Raw genomic sequence first — 14946 nt, forward strand, 5'->3', positions numbered from 1 at the left:
GTCCTGCTGTGTGGCAGTGGCTCCCTCCTCTGCCTACAGAGCTGTAGCTGCTGGAGTCATAGGAAGAGGGGATTTGGATGGGCCGGACACTCCCGGAGTCACTTGGATGGATGGCCCTGGGGTATGCACCTGCTGATCCTCCACTCTGTGGGCGTTCAAAGGCCCCTGGCTGACTCCTTGAGGAGAAGGGGAAGCTGGAGTGAGATCACGCTGCCCACATCTCTCTTGTGTTGATATTGCTGGAGGCCAACTATGGCATCAGTGATGGAGTTGAGCCCTTGCAGCAGTGCAGGATCAAAGTCCTGGGCCAAGGTCTCCATGGTGGCCACCATCCTACCAGTGTAGACCTCAGTGTATCGGCATGCCGGCGCTATCATCTCAGACTGAAGGCGGACGGACTCCTCTATCGGGCCTTGCAATCTGAGGAGTGCAGCAGACATCCCTTCCTGATGTTCCTGAGCTTGCTTTTGCAGCTCCATTAACTGAGGTAAGACCCAGTCCAGAGGCTCGTCATCTGACTCGGGCTCAGCAGATTTCTGGCCTCCAACAGTCCTCCGAGTGCCGGAAACCTGGGACCCTGCCTCTGCCTGCTGTGGATCAGACAGTGCAATGTACTCAACAGATTGTGACCCTGAGGCTACTTTAGAACTAGGTGCCCCTGAGGTGTGTGTCTCTGCGCTGGTGCAGGGTGTGGGTGAGCACTGTGACAGGTCTTCAATGAGGGTGCCTTCAGGTTCTTCTTCTGAAGTGTCTTGGGGGCTTGATTGGAGGCCCTGGGTCGTGGACTCCCACAGCTGCTTCCCAGATGTGTCTGCGAAAGCAAGGAGAGATAATTAGTGCATGTCAGTGGTCTGTGAAACAGGACACATCACTCACAGCATGGTTGTCTGATGGAAGTTGCACTGCTGGATCCTCACTTGGTAGGGAACCACCGACCTCACTGTCAGGATGCCTGCCAGGCCAGATGATAAGTATGCCTGGCATGTCATAGAGTCATCGAGGTCTACAGCACAGAAAAAGGCCCTTCGGCCCATTGAGTCTGCACTGGTTAAACAAGTACCTAACTATTCTAATCCCATTTTCCAGCACTAGGCCCATAGTTTTGTATGCCATGTGCACATCCAAATACTTCTTAAATGTTATGAGGATTTCTGCCTCTACCACCCTTTCAGGCAATGAGTTCCAGATTCCCACCACCCTCTGGGTGAAAAAATTCTTCCTCTCATCCCCTCTAACCTTCTGCCCCTTACCTTAAATCTATGCCCCCTGGTTATTGATCCCTCCACTAAGGGGGAAAGTTCCCTCCTGTCTACCCTACCTATGCCCTTCATAATTTTATACACCTCAATCATGTCCCTCAATCTCCTCTGCTCCAGGGAAAATAACTCCAGTCTATCCAATCTCTCCTCATAACTAAAATTCTCCATCCCAGGCAACATCCTGGTAAATCTCCTCTGCACTCTGGTGCAATCACATCCTTCCTATAATGCGGACTCCAGAACTGCATGCGATACTCTAGCTGAGGCCTAACTAGCGTTTTATACAGTTCCAGAACAGCCTCCCTGCTCTTATACTCTATGCCTCAGCTAATAAAGGCAAGTATCCCATGTGCCTTCTTAACCACCTTATCTACCTGTCCCGCTACCTTAAGGTACCGGTGGACATGCATCTGATCCTCGGTACTTCCCAGGGTTCTACCATTCACCCCGTATTCCCGTGCCTTGTTTGTCCTGTCCCAATGCATCACCTCACACTTATCCGGATTAAATTCCATTTGCCATTGATCAGCCCATCTGACCAGCCCATCTATATCCTCCTGTAATCTAAGGCTATCCTCCTCACTATTTACCACCCCACCAATTTTCGTGTCATTTGCGAACTTACTGACCAACCCTCCTATATTCAAGTCTAAATCGTTTATATATACCACAAACAGCAAGGGACCCAACACCGATCCCTGTGGAACTCCACTGGACACAGGCATCCAGTCACGAAAACATCCCTTGACTATCAACCTCTGCATCCTGCCACTCCGCCAATTCTGGATCCAATTTGCCAAATTGCCTTGGATCCCATGGGGTCTTACCTTTGTTATCAGTCTCCCATGCAGGACCTTATCAAAAACCTTGCTGAAGTCCAAGTAGACTAGGTCAAATGCATTGCCCTCATCTGCACTCCTGGTCACCTCTTCGAAAAATTCAATCAAATTGGTCAGACATGACCTCCCCTTAACAAAACCATGCTGACTGTCGATGATTAATCCCTGCTTCTCCAAGTGTAGATTAATTCTGTCCCTCAGAATTGCTTCCAATTGTTTCCCCACCATTGAGGTTAGACTGACTGGCCTGTAGTTCCCTGGTTTATCTCTTCCTCCATTCTTGAATAACGGTACCACATTGGCTGTCCTCCAGTCCTCTGGCACCTCTCCTGTGGCCAGAGAGGTATTGAAAATTGTTGCTAGCGACCCTGCTATCTCCTCCCTTGCCTCACTCAACAGCCTGGGATACATTTCATCCGGGCCTGGAGATTTATTTACTTTTAAGCCTGCCAGACCTTAGAACCTCCTCCCTTTCTATGCTAATTTCTTTAATTATATCACAGTCCTTCTGTCTGATTTCCATACCCATGTCGTCCCTCTCACTCGTGAACACAAACACAAAGTATTCATTTAGAACCCTATCTACGTCTCCTGGCTCCTAGCACAAATTACCACTATGGTTCTTGATGGGCCCCACTCTTTCTCTAGTTATCCTCTTACTCTTAATGTACTTGTAAAATAACTTTGGATTTTCCTTTATTTTACCTGCCAATGTTTTTTCATGCCCCCTTTTTGCTCTCCTAATTTCCTTTTAAAGTTCCCCCCTACACACTCTCTACTCCTCTAGGGCTTCCGCTGTTTTGAGCCTTCAGTATCTGCCATAAGCCTCCCTTTTTCTCTTTATCCAATTCTGTATATCCCTCAACATCCAGGGTTCCCTGGATTTGTTGGTCCCACCCTTTGTCTTTATTGAAATATGTTGGCCCTGTACTCTCCCTATCTCCTTCTTAAATGAGTCCCACTGCTCTGACGCAGATTTACCTAAAAGTATCTGCTACCAGTCCACTCTGGCCAAATCATATCTGATCTTATTAAAAATTGCCTTCCCCCAATTTAGAACTCTGATTTATGGCCCATCAGTGTCCTTTTCCATAACAACCTTGAATCTAACGAAGTTATGATCAGTATCTGCAAAATGCTCCCCCACTGATACCTCTACCACTTGCCCGGCTTCATTTCCTAAAATTAAATCCAGGGCTGCCCCCTCTCTTGTAGGCCCTTCCAAGTACTGGCTTAAAAAGCTCTCCTGGATGCATTTTAAGAATTCCACTCCCTCTAAACCTACCACACTATGACTAACCCAGTTAATGTTGGGGAAGTTGAAATCCCCCACTATTACTACCCTATTATTTTTATACTTCTCTGAAATTTGCCGACATATCTGCTCTTCTATTTCTCTCTGACTGTTTGGGGGCCTATAGTATACTCCCAGAAATGTGATTGTTCCTTTTTTGTTTTTCAGTTCTACCCATATGGCTTCATTTGAGGAGCCTTCTAAGATGTCATCCCTCCTTACTGCTGTAATTGATTCCTTGATCAATATTGTGATACCTCCTCCTCTTTTACCTCCTTCCCTGTCTTACCTGAAGACCCTATATCCTGGAATATTGAGCTGCCAATCCTGCCCCTCTCTCAACCATGTCTCTGTGACAGCAATGACATCATAATTCCATGTGTTAATTTGTGCCCTCAACTCATCTGCCTTATTCGTCAGACTCCTTGCATTAAAATAAATACCATCCAACCTTGCCAAACTCCCATGCGCCTTAACTGGCCTATAATTTCTATGCCTTCCTGACTCACTTGCTCTCTCTTCTAATTTTGGCTGTGCATCTCCCCTTGCTGAACCTCCTCTCAGGATCCCATCCCCCTGCCAAGTTAGTTTAAACCCTCCCCAACAGTACTCGCAAACCTCCCCGCAAGGATTCCAGTTCAGGTGCAACCCGTCCACCTTGTACAGGTCCCACCGCCCCAGACACGGTCCCAATGTTCCAGAAATCTAAAGCCCTCCCTCCTGCACTATCTCCCCAGCCACGCATGTGGGGTGATGAGTGGTCCCATGGACGGGATGAGGATAATGAAGGTGTGTGTGAGACAGTGAACGGTGATATCCATTAAACTGGAAGTGAGTGGATGTGTGATGGGTTTGTGATTGTGCGAATTGAGAGTAATGAGAAGAGTGACTTACCCTGGTGGAACGGAGATCATTCATCCTTTTGTGGCACTGGGTGGCTGTCCTCTTTTTCAGGGCATTGGCACTCACCACCACTGCCACTGCCTCCAAAACCGGATTGGTGATGTTGCTGCCTCTCCTGTGGCCAGAATGGGGATAGAAGACATCATGACGGGCTTCTACTGCATCCAAAACACGCTTGAGGGACGCATCACTAAACTGGGGGCTGCAGTTTTCTTGCCTTTCAGGGCCATGTGTTCCATGCATCAGTCCTGGGCTAGAAGCACCGAGAGGGGTGCGTGTAGCTGTACTTTAAATATGGCATCCGACATGTGGAAGTGGCGAGGTGACGGCATGGCGGGCGAATGAGATCCCACCTGGGATGCATGATTAATGAGGCAGGATTGGGACGATACAGTGTGAAAAGCCGCCATTGCGGCTGGCGGGAAAAACTTTATTTTTCCCATTCACTACTGCACTTAGGGCAAAGCTAGGATGATTCCGCCAGAAGGGTCATTGATTTGAAACATTAATCCTGATTCTCTCCACAGATGCTGCCCCACTTGCTGAGTGTTTCCATCATTTTCTGTTTTTATTATAATAGATGGCCCTAATTTAGTTGAAATTCAGTGTAATGAAATCACAAGTATTCATTATTGCTTGATCTTATTTCATCAACCAGATCTGGCTTGCAGAAATCCATCACAATGCTTAAGAAGAGTTCGTATGGAGATCTACTGAGAGATCCACACAAGTACAGTGTTTGTTTTCCTGATATGGAATACACACACTCGCTCCCTCACCAGACATGTTCCACTTATAGTCCACAGAGCTTTGGTGCAAATTGGAAGAGTAAAATCCCAGGAACCCTCAATTAAGTGCACGGATATTGCGGGAATTTAACTGGCTAAGGACATGCAATTTAGTAGCAAAGTTTCTTGCTGCTTATCTGGACATAACCATTAGGATATTGATTTACATGGTTATCTGAAGTCAAGTGGGAAGAATCGCAGCACCAATGACAGGTCTATACCTCAAGGTTGTATTAGTGGCTGGATCATTAATCAGTGCACTAGAGTGCTGTGCACCAGCCCAGATCCAGTACCAGAATGCTGAAAATGGTACAGAGGTTGACTTGGTCTGAATTTCCATCTCCATTGTTTCAAGGAGAAGATAGGTGGTAATGTAGCTTTCTGAAACAGTACTTTTTGCACCATAAAGTACTGTCAACAGAGCAGCCTGGGAGGAAATTGGATAACACCCAATTAACTCCATGCTGGCAGGAAAAGTGACTTTTTCGGAAAACCTCAAATAATCATTTTGCTCTATAAAAAAGGGGAATATTTTGAATAAAAAGCACTTTCTTAAGTCATCCTTTCTCCTTTAAAGAAATCAATTAAGCAAAATTAACATTAAAAGATATCTTTTAAAAAAAGTATACATTGGTATGCACATACATGCACAATGTGCATCTGTGTGGTTGTGAATATTTTTAGTTAAACAGTGAATGTTTAGTACATCATTAGAGAATTGGTTTAAACAGTTATTAAACTTGCCAATGTGAAGGAGACAAATTAAGTGAGATACAGCTGGGCACTTCTAAACTTCGCTGCAGAACCAACATTCTTACTGCCACCTAGTGTTTGTGGCAAGTTAGCCAGAGCTGAAGGCATCTTAATTCATTTCAGTCTTTTTTTAGTATCTGGATCGGATTAAAACTGTACTAGTGTTACCACCATTACTAATGTCACTTTCAGTATTTAAATATATCAGAGATTTTCCCTCATCTCCGAGATTATCTTCCTTTTTTAGAATTATTACAGTAAAATGTGTACAATGGCCTGGAGTTTCCTCTGCATTTGCACCAAGGATGCACGAGGTGCATTTCAATTATGTGGCTTAAAAAGTTGCAAAACCTTTGCAGTGAATTACCTGGGTAACTACAATATGGTCAAAACCCCTCAACCTTTTAAATCAGTCCATGAAAGCCTCCATCTGAACAAATCTCACCCACAAAACTGGCCACGTCGCTGACTCTCAAAAATGACTATCCTCCAATTGCAGTGACTGCATTTCTCTATATTATTCCCAGGTTTAAACAAAATAATATTTTTGGTGCTTGAATTGCATTTTTTGAATTTAAAAAAACTCATCTCTATTGAGACCGCTCTTTTTACTATTTCTTTTAGTTCATTTTTATGGCCAAAATATGAGTTACATTAAAAATTAAAAAGCTTCTTTGATTCAGTGATTTAAAATGCTATGCCCAATGTGCATAAGACTTGAAACTTAAATTTTAAGACTCAAAGAAGAGATATACCGGTGTAAATTCAGGGTTCCTTTGGCCCCAAATGTTTATGCTGATTTACACCTAATTTAAGTTTGGGTGTATTCTAGAGTGGTTGGGAGGATACTTCATTGTCGCATTGGCAGAGTGAAGGCAACATTGGATGCATTTTCAGGTCTAACACCCAAGGTGCTGCCAAGGAGAAAACTTTAAATTGTTATAAATACAGCCAATTGTCACATGTAAAGATGTATAGCAACCAAATTTAATAAATACAATTGTACTATCTTTTGAATATTAAAAATGATCAACTATTGAGAGAAAAGGCTTTGGATGGAAGGTGGCGTAGGTTGAACAGTTTCCCATCTGTTTTGTAGATTATCTCCACACCCGCTGGTGGTGAGATGTAGTATTGCAGTAAGGAAAAAGGAGGAGAGTTGGTGCAATGGCACAATCTTGTTTGACCCATTTTCACTGACACAAGGTTTGTGGTGGTTCCATTGGTGAGGATCATTGCTTGCATCTCATCAGGTGGAGGATGGTGATAAATTTCTGAAAGCAGCCAAACTTGAGAATACTCAATAAGCCTTCTCAGTTGACAGAATCAAAGGCTTTAGTGAGGTCGAAAAAGGCCATGTACAGTGGTTGGTGCTGATCCTTGCACTTTTCTTGAATTTGCTGCACAATGAGGATCATGTCTATGGTGCCTCTCAATGGGCGAAAACCACACTGTGACTCTGGAAGGAGTTCCTTGGCTATTTGGAGGAGGCTTCAATTTGGCAGACAGTAGGAAGACTCCTTTTTTTTCTTTATTCTTTCATGGGATGTGGGCATCGCTGGAGTACCAGCATTTGTTGCCCTGGAACTGAGTAACTTGCTAGGCATTTCAGAGGACAGTTAAGAGTCAACCGCATTGCTGTGGGTCTGGAGTCACATGTAGGCCAGACCAGGTAAGGATGGCAGATTTCCTTCCTTAAAGGACATTAGTGAACCATATGTTTTTTTTTAACAACAATCGATGATAGTTGTCATGGTCATCATTACTGTTGTTACCACAATTGGACTTCTCTCCTTTCTTGAATATAGTCACGATCACAGGGTCCCTGGGATCCCTTGGCATGTGCTCTTCTTCCCAGATGAGGGATATGAAGCTGTGCACCTGTGCCAGAAGCATATTTCTACTGTGTTTCAGAATTTCAGCAGGGATTTATCTATTCCAGGAGCTTTGTTTTTTTTCCAGCTGTCAGATGACCTGAATCATAGAGCTTCAGTATGCAGATGACACTTGTGTGTGCGTTCACTCAGAAACTGAACTCCAGGGCATTGTCAACTCCTCTGAAGCACATGAGAAAACAGACCTTTTACTAAACACCCAGCTCCCATAGCACAACATCTCCCCCATTGATTAAGATGAATAGCAAGATCCTGGAAAATGTGGACCATTTTCCGTATTGTGGGATCCTCAGCTCGACAAAGGCAGACATAGATGGTAAGATTCATCATTGCCTCCAATATACCAGTTCAGCTTTCGGCTGACTGAGGAAAAGAGTATTTGAGGACCAGGATATAAAACCCGAGACTAAGGTCATGGTTTACTGAGCAGCAGTGATTCTCGCGCTTCTATTTGCTTCAGAGACTTGGACACCTACAACAGACACCTCAAAGCACTGGTGAAGTACCACCAGCAGCGCCTTTGCAAAATCCTCCAAATCTAGTGGCAAGAAAGGCGATCCAACAGCAGCTTCTTCCTCTAAGCTACCTTGCCAGCATTGAGGCACTAATCACTCAAAAACCATCTCTGCTGGGCGGGCCATGTCATTCGTGTGCTTGACACCAGAATCCTGAAGGAACTGCTCTATTTGGAACTCGGTCACAGCAGACGATCCCCAGGAGGACAGTGGAAACGCTTTAGGGATGTTGTCAAAGCAATCCTGAAGAGGTCAAACATACCCGTCGACTCATAGGAGACCCTGGCTTGTGACCGATCATACTGGGGAAGTCTTATTTGGGAAGGCAGCAAACACATCAAGACTTTGTCAGGAACATGTAGAGGCAAAGTTGAGGCTTCAGAGAGAATGCAGAAACCTCCAAACAACCCATCTACCCAATCCTTCACCTACCATCTGCCCCACATATGGCAGAGTCTGTAGATTGCACATTAGATTTAACAGCTGGTTCAGAACCCATTGACTGGAGTGAAAGCAAGTCATCCTTGATTCTGAGGGACTGCATAAGGATGGAGGGGGAGAAAAGGCATTCATAAACACATTAAGTTAGTTAAACCACAACTTGAAGGGATTTATTTCACAGGGCAGCAGGCTTGCAAATCAGTATTGGGTTCAGATGCTCCATCTGAAATCTAACATCCTGAGACAATGAAAGATAATTCCATATTCACAAGACCATTTGCACTTATTCCTATTGCGATAACTCTACTCATTTGGACTCAGCGGGAGCCGTTGACAAGTTAAGCTGATGCACTCAATTTTCAAGGGGAAATAGGAGCTGGGGGGATGGATAGTCAGTTGTAATTAAAAGTTGACACCTTTTGTGGCTTTTGAGAAGGCTGTCACAGACACAACTAGGTCAATTTTGACTTTCAGGCACTCGTTGGCTGCCTGTTCCAATGGTGAAGAGACTCCTTTGATTTTAAGGTCCCGGTCTCATTTAAATTTACCAATTGAGCTGCTGAAGCCTCAAGATTGGGTCAGGGCAGCTGCCAATAAGATATGTTTCAGGGGAAGAGGGAGATGCCACAAAGGGCTGGAGTGCTGAAACAGCAGTGGCCCAGGTTATTTTTGCGGGCTCTTGAGGAGTGTCCAGGGTCCATAGAAATAATTTGATCCTTAACTTTGGTCAGCCTCTTTGGCTTCATTGGGAGCACTGGCAGGAATGTGAATGACATAGGCTCAGATCAGTTCAGACCCAAATTTGCCAATCGGTGTCCTATTTACAGCACAAGACCCCACTTTCAATATTAAAAAGGGCCTATCATCTGATTCAGGTGGATGCTGTGGACATCTGGCCCATATCAAAATCCACTTTGCCAGTGTTAATGGGACAGTAAGGCTACCAACTCTATTTGGAGGCTGTTAACACCAGGCAAAGGCGGAAAATTGTTCCTAGTTAGTCTGGTGTTTGAAAACAGGGCTGCATGGAGAGTCAGAAAACAAAAGATGGAAAACTTCAGCAAGAAGAGATTCTACTCCAGGAATGTAGAACAAATGCAGAGCAATTATTTAAATAAGATAGCCCACCAAAGGGGATAGCATTGTGTGTTCTTTATTTTACAGCATTACACAAAAGCAAGTCATGCCAATTGTATCTAATGACTCTGATCATGCATATTGTACTATATGTTTCTTCTTACTATGGGAATAAAGTTAATGAATCAAATCAAACTTTGTCTTATAAATGACAATTCGGTCTGCAGTTGGTGAAGTTGAAGAGACACACATGTGGAAAACAGATTTAATCTAGATCACAAAGGAGTTTCATTGTTTTCCCAGGACCTGCTATGCACCAGTAGAAACAGGGCAGTTGTGAATCAACTGCCATAAAATAACTCAGACCACTTACAGGAGTAATTGATGTCACTGAACCCAAGAAGGCATCTATGGTAGAATCTAATTCACACCTAAAGAAGGTCACAGAAATCTTGCCAAGTACATTAATTTTGATTACAGGACGTCTATAAGTATTAGGAGATAGTTTTAGGAGTTTTTTGGTTTGGATTTATTGAATTAAAAAGCGATTCCTTAACAGAATATAATAATGGTTTACACAGTTTAAGAAAGCTAAAATGAGGAGGAGAGTGGGGATACCACACTTGTTTGTAGGAATTGGAAATCCATCCCCTCAGATGTTCCCCCCTTTTAATTTTCTGGTTATAATGTTATCTTGTATGTTGTAAAAATAATCACATATATAGATGCTAAACAAAGGACCATTACATTTAATATCAAACATTAGATCAGCTACTTGTGTCGTTTTCTGTTCTTTAACTCAGGAGATTTTGTCTCCTACAAAAGTATTTGAACAATAAATATATTAAATATTAGCACTATATTAGCACTTTATGTAATGCTATATTAAGTAATATCATTCAATAAATCCTTTTATTATTTTTACTAATAACCTTTCATTTGTGTTATTTTGTGTATTTTTTGATATTTATTGAATTTCAACGTTCATAAAAACAGTTACTAAAAAGTATTAATAATAAAATGACATAGTGTTGATGGCGAATTCTCAGTTCAATTCAGATAAAGCTCTGTTTCAAGTTATTCTTCAGGAAAGTGCACAGACATCCCAGGGCCATATGTCGAACAGAACTGTAACAGCTGTTGATGGAACTGTACCAAATATATATCTCTTTGATTTAGGCTGTGCTCATCACACAGATCGAATGGAAACACTGCATTGGGAGCCACAAATAACACTGAGGTACCTACAGAAATTAATATAAATTAATTCAATTTATGGTTATGTACTACATCTTGTTATAAGTTTACAATATTCGAAGGGCCTTTAACCCTTTAAAATGTATTCTTACTTTCCAATTACAATCTAGGATTAATATTATTGTCTAAAGGGATGCAGCCATTATTACCATGCCTTGCAGTGATGGAAATCTCATATAGCAAGATTGCAATGACAGCATCCTGTTCCAGTACTTTGTTTCTCAGGCTGAGTTTGGCATGTGTTTCAGACAATGACATCCTGTCAATCAGGGAAAGATTCAGAAGTTTAAAACATAAATGATTTAACTGTTGCTCCAATGAAGGTGGATTAGCTGCAAAGCTCCACACATTCTCACACAATTCTACTGCAATAACCAATAATACTGTTTTGCTGAAAAAAGACATTTTGTAAAAGCTTTGAGTCTTGCACTCATCAGGACAATCGCAAGAATACCAATGTCAGGTGAAGCAACTTTATACTGTATGAGAAGAGAGTGCTGATTGGTTGACATGGACTCTGATTGGTAGAGGGATTGCCATGGAGAATGCACCAGTTAATGGTTGGATGACAGTTAACTGCCAAGCAGTGTTTGACATTTTAAATCATGCAGCTTGTCTCTGATTGGTCAAGCCATTGCCCTGAGGAAGGAACCAGCGAATGGCTATCACTTATTTTGTTTAGCTGAAACCGGTGCAATGTGTGTACATGTTCTTTCACATGGAATGGCTGCATTGGGAGCCACAAATAACACGAGGTACCTACAGAAATTAATATAAATTGATTCAATTTATGATTATGTACTACATCTTGTTATAAGTTTACAATACTTGAACCTTCCAACCCTTTAAAATATATTCTTCTTTTCCAATTACAATTTAGAATTGAAATTATTGTCTAAAGGGACGCAGCCATTATTACTATGTACACATTGTGCCTGTTTCAGCTAAACAAAGTAAGTGATAGCCATTCACTGGTTCATTCCTCAGGGCAATGCCTTGAACAATCAGAGTCATGCTGCCTGGTTTAAAATTTAAAACAATGCTTGGCAGTTAACTGTCAGTCACCATTAACTGGTGCATTCTCCATGGCAATGCCTCTATCAATCAGAGTCCACTTGTCAACCAATCAGCACTCTCTCCTCATACAGTATAAAGTTGTTGCTTCCCGGACATTGTATTCTTGTGATTGTCCTGATGAGTACAAGGCAAAAAGCTTTGACAAAATGTCTTTTTTCAGCAATACTCAAGTTCTGTACTACCAAACAACTAAATAGTACTGTGCAAGGTTTGTGCATAATATACAATTCTAAAACACAATTTTACATAATTTTAAATGAGAATACAATTACTTAATCAAATAATTTGAGTGATAACTTTATCACTCTTATACATCATTTGATTAGATAATTGTACTAAATATTTAATTTAATATTAAATTATACCTTTATAATTATTACTTTGCACATGTGATTATGCATAGCAAATACAACTTAAGTTACAAGTGGATTTTTAAAATCCGGTTCCATCTCATCTGTTGCCTGTGGTTGTCAATTGTTATTGTGTGTGCATAAGGATTTTGCTTTGGATCTTTGGGTGAATTTTTATGCTTATCAAGAATGGAATGTAGGAAATAGATTACATCTTGTTAGTATTTCTCAGTTCCAGATCAGATCTAGATTGATGCTGAATATATATACCTCTACTCAGCTCCTGTACAATTTATTCTGTGGATGGAATTTTCTACTCTGGAGACTAAGTGCAGTGGCAGCCGGGAAAGTTGGCATGATTCACGCTGGGCGGTGGGGCTGATTTTCATGTCTGATCTTCTGCATTTCAACTCATTAATTATGCATCAGTGAGGAGCTTGTTGAATCTCGTGGCAGGGTGAGCAGTGATTCGTCCACCCCACTGTTACCTCATTGACCCAAAGACGCATGTTTAAACCGTGCACTCACACACACACACATTCACTCACTGCAGGCCAGGCATGTCGTTTTGTTCTGGTTTTCAATGGTGCCTAAGAGAACCAAACCGTCCACTCCATGGTTCAGCGAGGCCTCCCTGGGGATTCTCCTCCAGGCTATCCAGGAAAGGCAGGAGGTCCTCTTTCCTCAGGATGGAAGCAGGAGGTCCTCCTACTTGACCACATCAGCCTGGGAGGAAGTCACCAGGGAGGTCTGCGCCCGTGGCCAACAGAAAAGGACTATCCTGCAGTGCAGAAAAAGAATGAATGATCTAATGTGCTCCGCCAGGTTAAGTGAAACTTCTACTCATTCCAAACTCACACTTTCATAAGGACATCAGGCAGCCTAAAGGTTAGAGTTCACAGGGATGTAACACACGACCAGCAGATGGGACATCAGCACTGCATGTCTGCCAGCCACTTTAAAATTACCATCTCATGTAAGATCCTGCACAAACAGCATCTTAATCCCTTACTGGGGAGGGCTCAGCACACACAGCAGGCATGCATGTTTCTGAACTGCTCTTTCATCCGCAGCGCTTACAGTCAATCCATCTGTCTTTATGCAGGATAAGCTCGCCTATAATCAGTAGAAGAGAGCCAAGACCAGAGGGCATACCCCGGAGCTGAGGGCACTCTTGTCCCAAGAAGAGCAGGCTGCAGAGCTAGCTGGCGAGGACAGAAATTGTTCCTGTGCAGAAGGTGAGATCGGCCCTGAGAGAAATGTTGGAGATGCAGAGACAAGCTGGGGAACATCAGGCAGAGCTGTCAGAGGCCATCACCAAACTGGAACGAAGATGGAGGAGTCTGCCCACATTCTGTCCGATGTTGTGACTCTGGCATGCAAGCAATCAAAGTCTCCATGGGAAGGGTGATGGCCACCTTGGAGACCTGGGTCCAGCAAATTCTGCTAGATTTGCACTTGGACCTGCACACCATCGCTCTAGTCAGGGTGTGTTCCAGCAGTGGCTAGACGAGAGGGGAAAGGAGCACCTCGACCTCCCTTTAGGTGCCCCTTCTCCTCAAGGAGTCAGGGAGGGGCCTCAGGCATCCAAAGGGAGGAGGAGCTCCTGCCAGGCACTCCAGGGACATCCACCCAGGATGCTCCAAGGGTATCCTGCCACTCAGACTGCCCTCTGCTTATGATCCCATCAACTTCAGGCACATCAGGCGAGGAGGGTGCACCTGCCCCAGAGCAGAAGACCCTTAGCCGTCTGGGGCTATCCAGGCCTCGGACCTCCAGAGGATGCCTGCCAAAGTCATCTCAGACAACCGGGCATGCCAGTCAGCAGGCTGCCTCCATCTCTGCCGTGGATGTTGGGGCTACACCTAGATGTAGCAGTAGAGTTAGGAAAATTTAAAAAATTTGAATGTACAATGGTGGCACGGGTGTTCATTCACTGTACATAACCTGGACCATTGTAAATATATTTCGCTTTTAATCCTTTCCAAGTCTCAGGTATTGAATGGCTAATCGATGTGATGCAAGTTCCTGCGTTCATTCAAGTGTACAAAATGAACCCCTCCCCCCAACTGTCTCCCATCTTGTTCCTGTTTCATTTAATCTCACTCAATCTCATCACAGTGATTCATCTTTAGTTCCACATCAGCAACATAAACAAAGGCACTTTCTATATCAAAATGATGGCTGAACAAGACACATGCATCTGAGGCAGATATAATGTGACCTCCTGAGAATTGTTCATCAAGGTTAGTGATTATTCTGATGCTGTTGCACTGAAGTCTTCAGATTATGGATGTAACAAGTATTTGTCAAATCCGACATTGGGGTTTTTTTATATAAATGCACTTTGCAATGACCTTTATTACTATGAGGTTTTGGTGAAAGTAGTTGTCTTCGTCTGGCACCATAGCCTTTCATGCCTCTGTGCGGCGTGATTTTTCTCTGCGTTTAAGGCCAAATGTTATTCCTTTATTAGTCCCCACTCTCCCCATGCATGG

General features: G+C 43.2%; 1 protein-coding gene and 1 long non-coding RNA gene across 2 annotated transcripts in view; one reads left to right on the forward strand and one right to left on the reverse strand.

The window, feature by feature from the left end:
* Positions 1-364: 364 nt before the first annotated feature.
* LOC144679714 (uncharacterized) overlaps positions 365-14946 on the forward strand; it is a 28210-nt gene continuing 13628 nt past the window's right edge. The window contains exons 1-2 of the long non-coding RNA XR_013576407.1: positions 365-487; positions 10944-11004. This is a non-coding gene — a long non-coding RNA (uncharacterized LOC144679714). The remainder of the gene's footprint in view (positions 488-10943; positions 11005-14946) is intronic.
* mcmdc2 (minichromosome maintenance domain containing 2) overlaps positions 10842-14946 on the reverse strand; it is a 90177-nt gene continuing 86072 nt past the window's right edge. Inside the window, exons 13-14 of the mRNA XM_078540390.1 lie at positions 11171-11280; positions 10842-11008 (exon numbers count right to left, since the gene is read on the reverse strand). Coding sequence (XP_078396516.1) covers positions 10842-11008; positions 11171-11280 — 277 coding nt within the window. The remainder of the gene's footprint in view (positions 11009-11170; positions 11281-14946) is intronic.

The sequence above is a fragment of the Cetorhinus maximus genome, chromosome 4, assembly GCF_964194155.1.
Source record: "Cetorhinus maximus chromosome 4, sCetMax3.hap1.1, whole genome shotgun sequence".
Classification (NCBI taxonomy): Eukaryota; Metazoa; Chordata; class Chondrichthyes; order Lamniformes; family Cetorhinidae; genus Cetorhinus; species Cetorhinus maximus.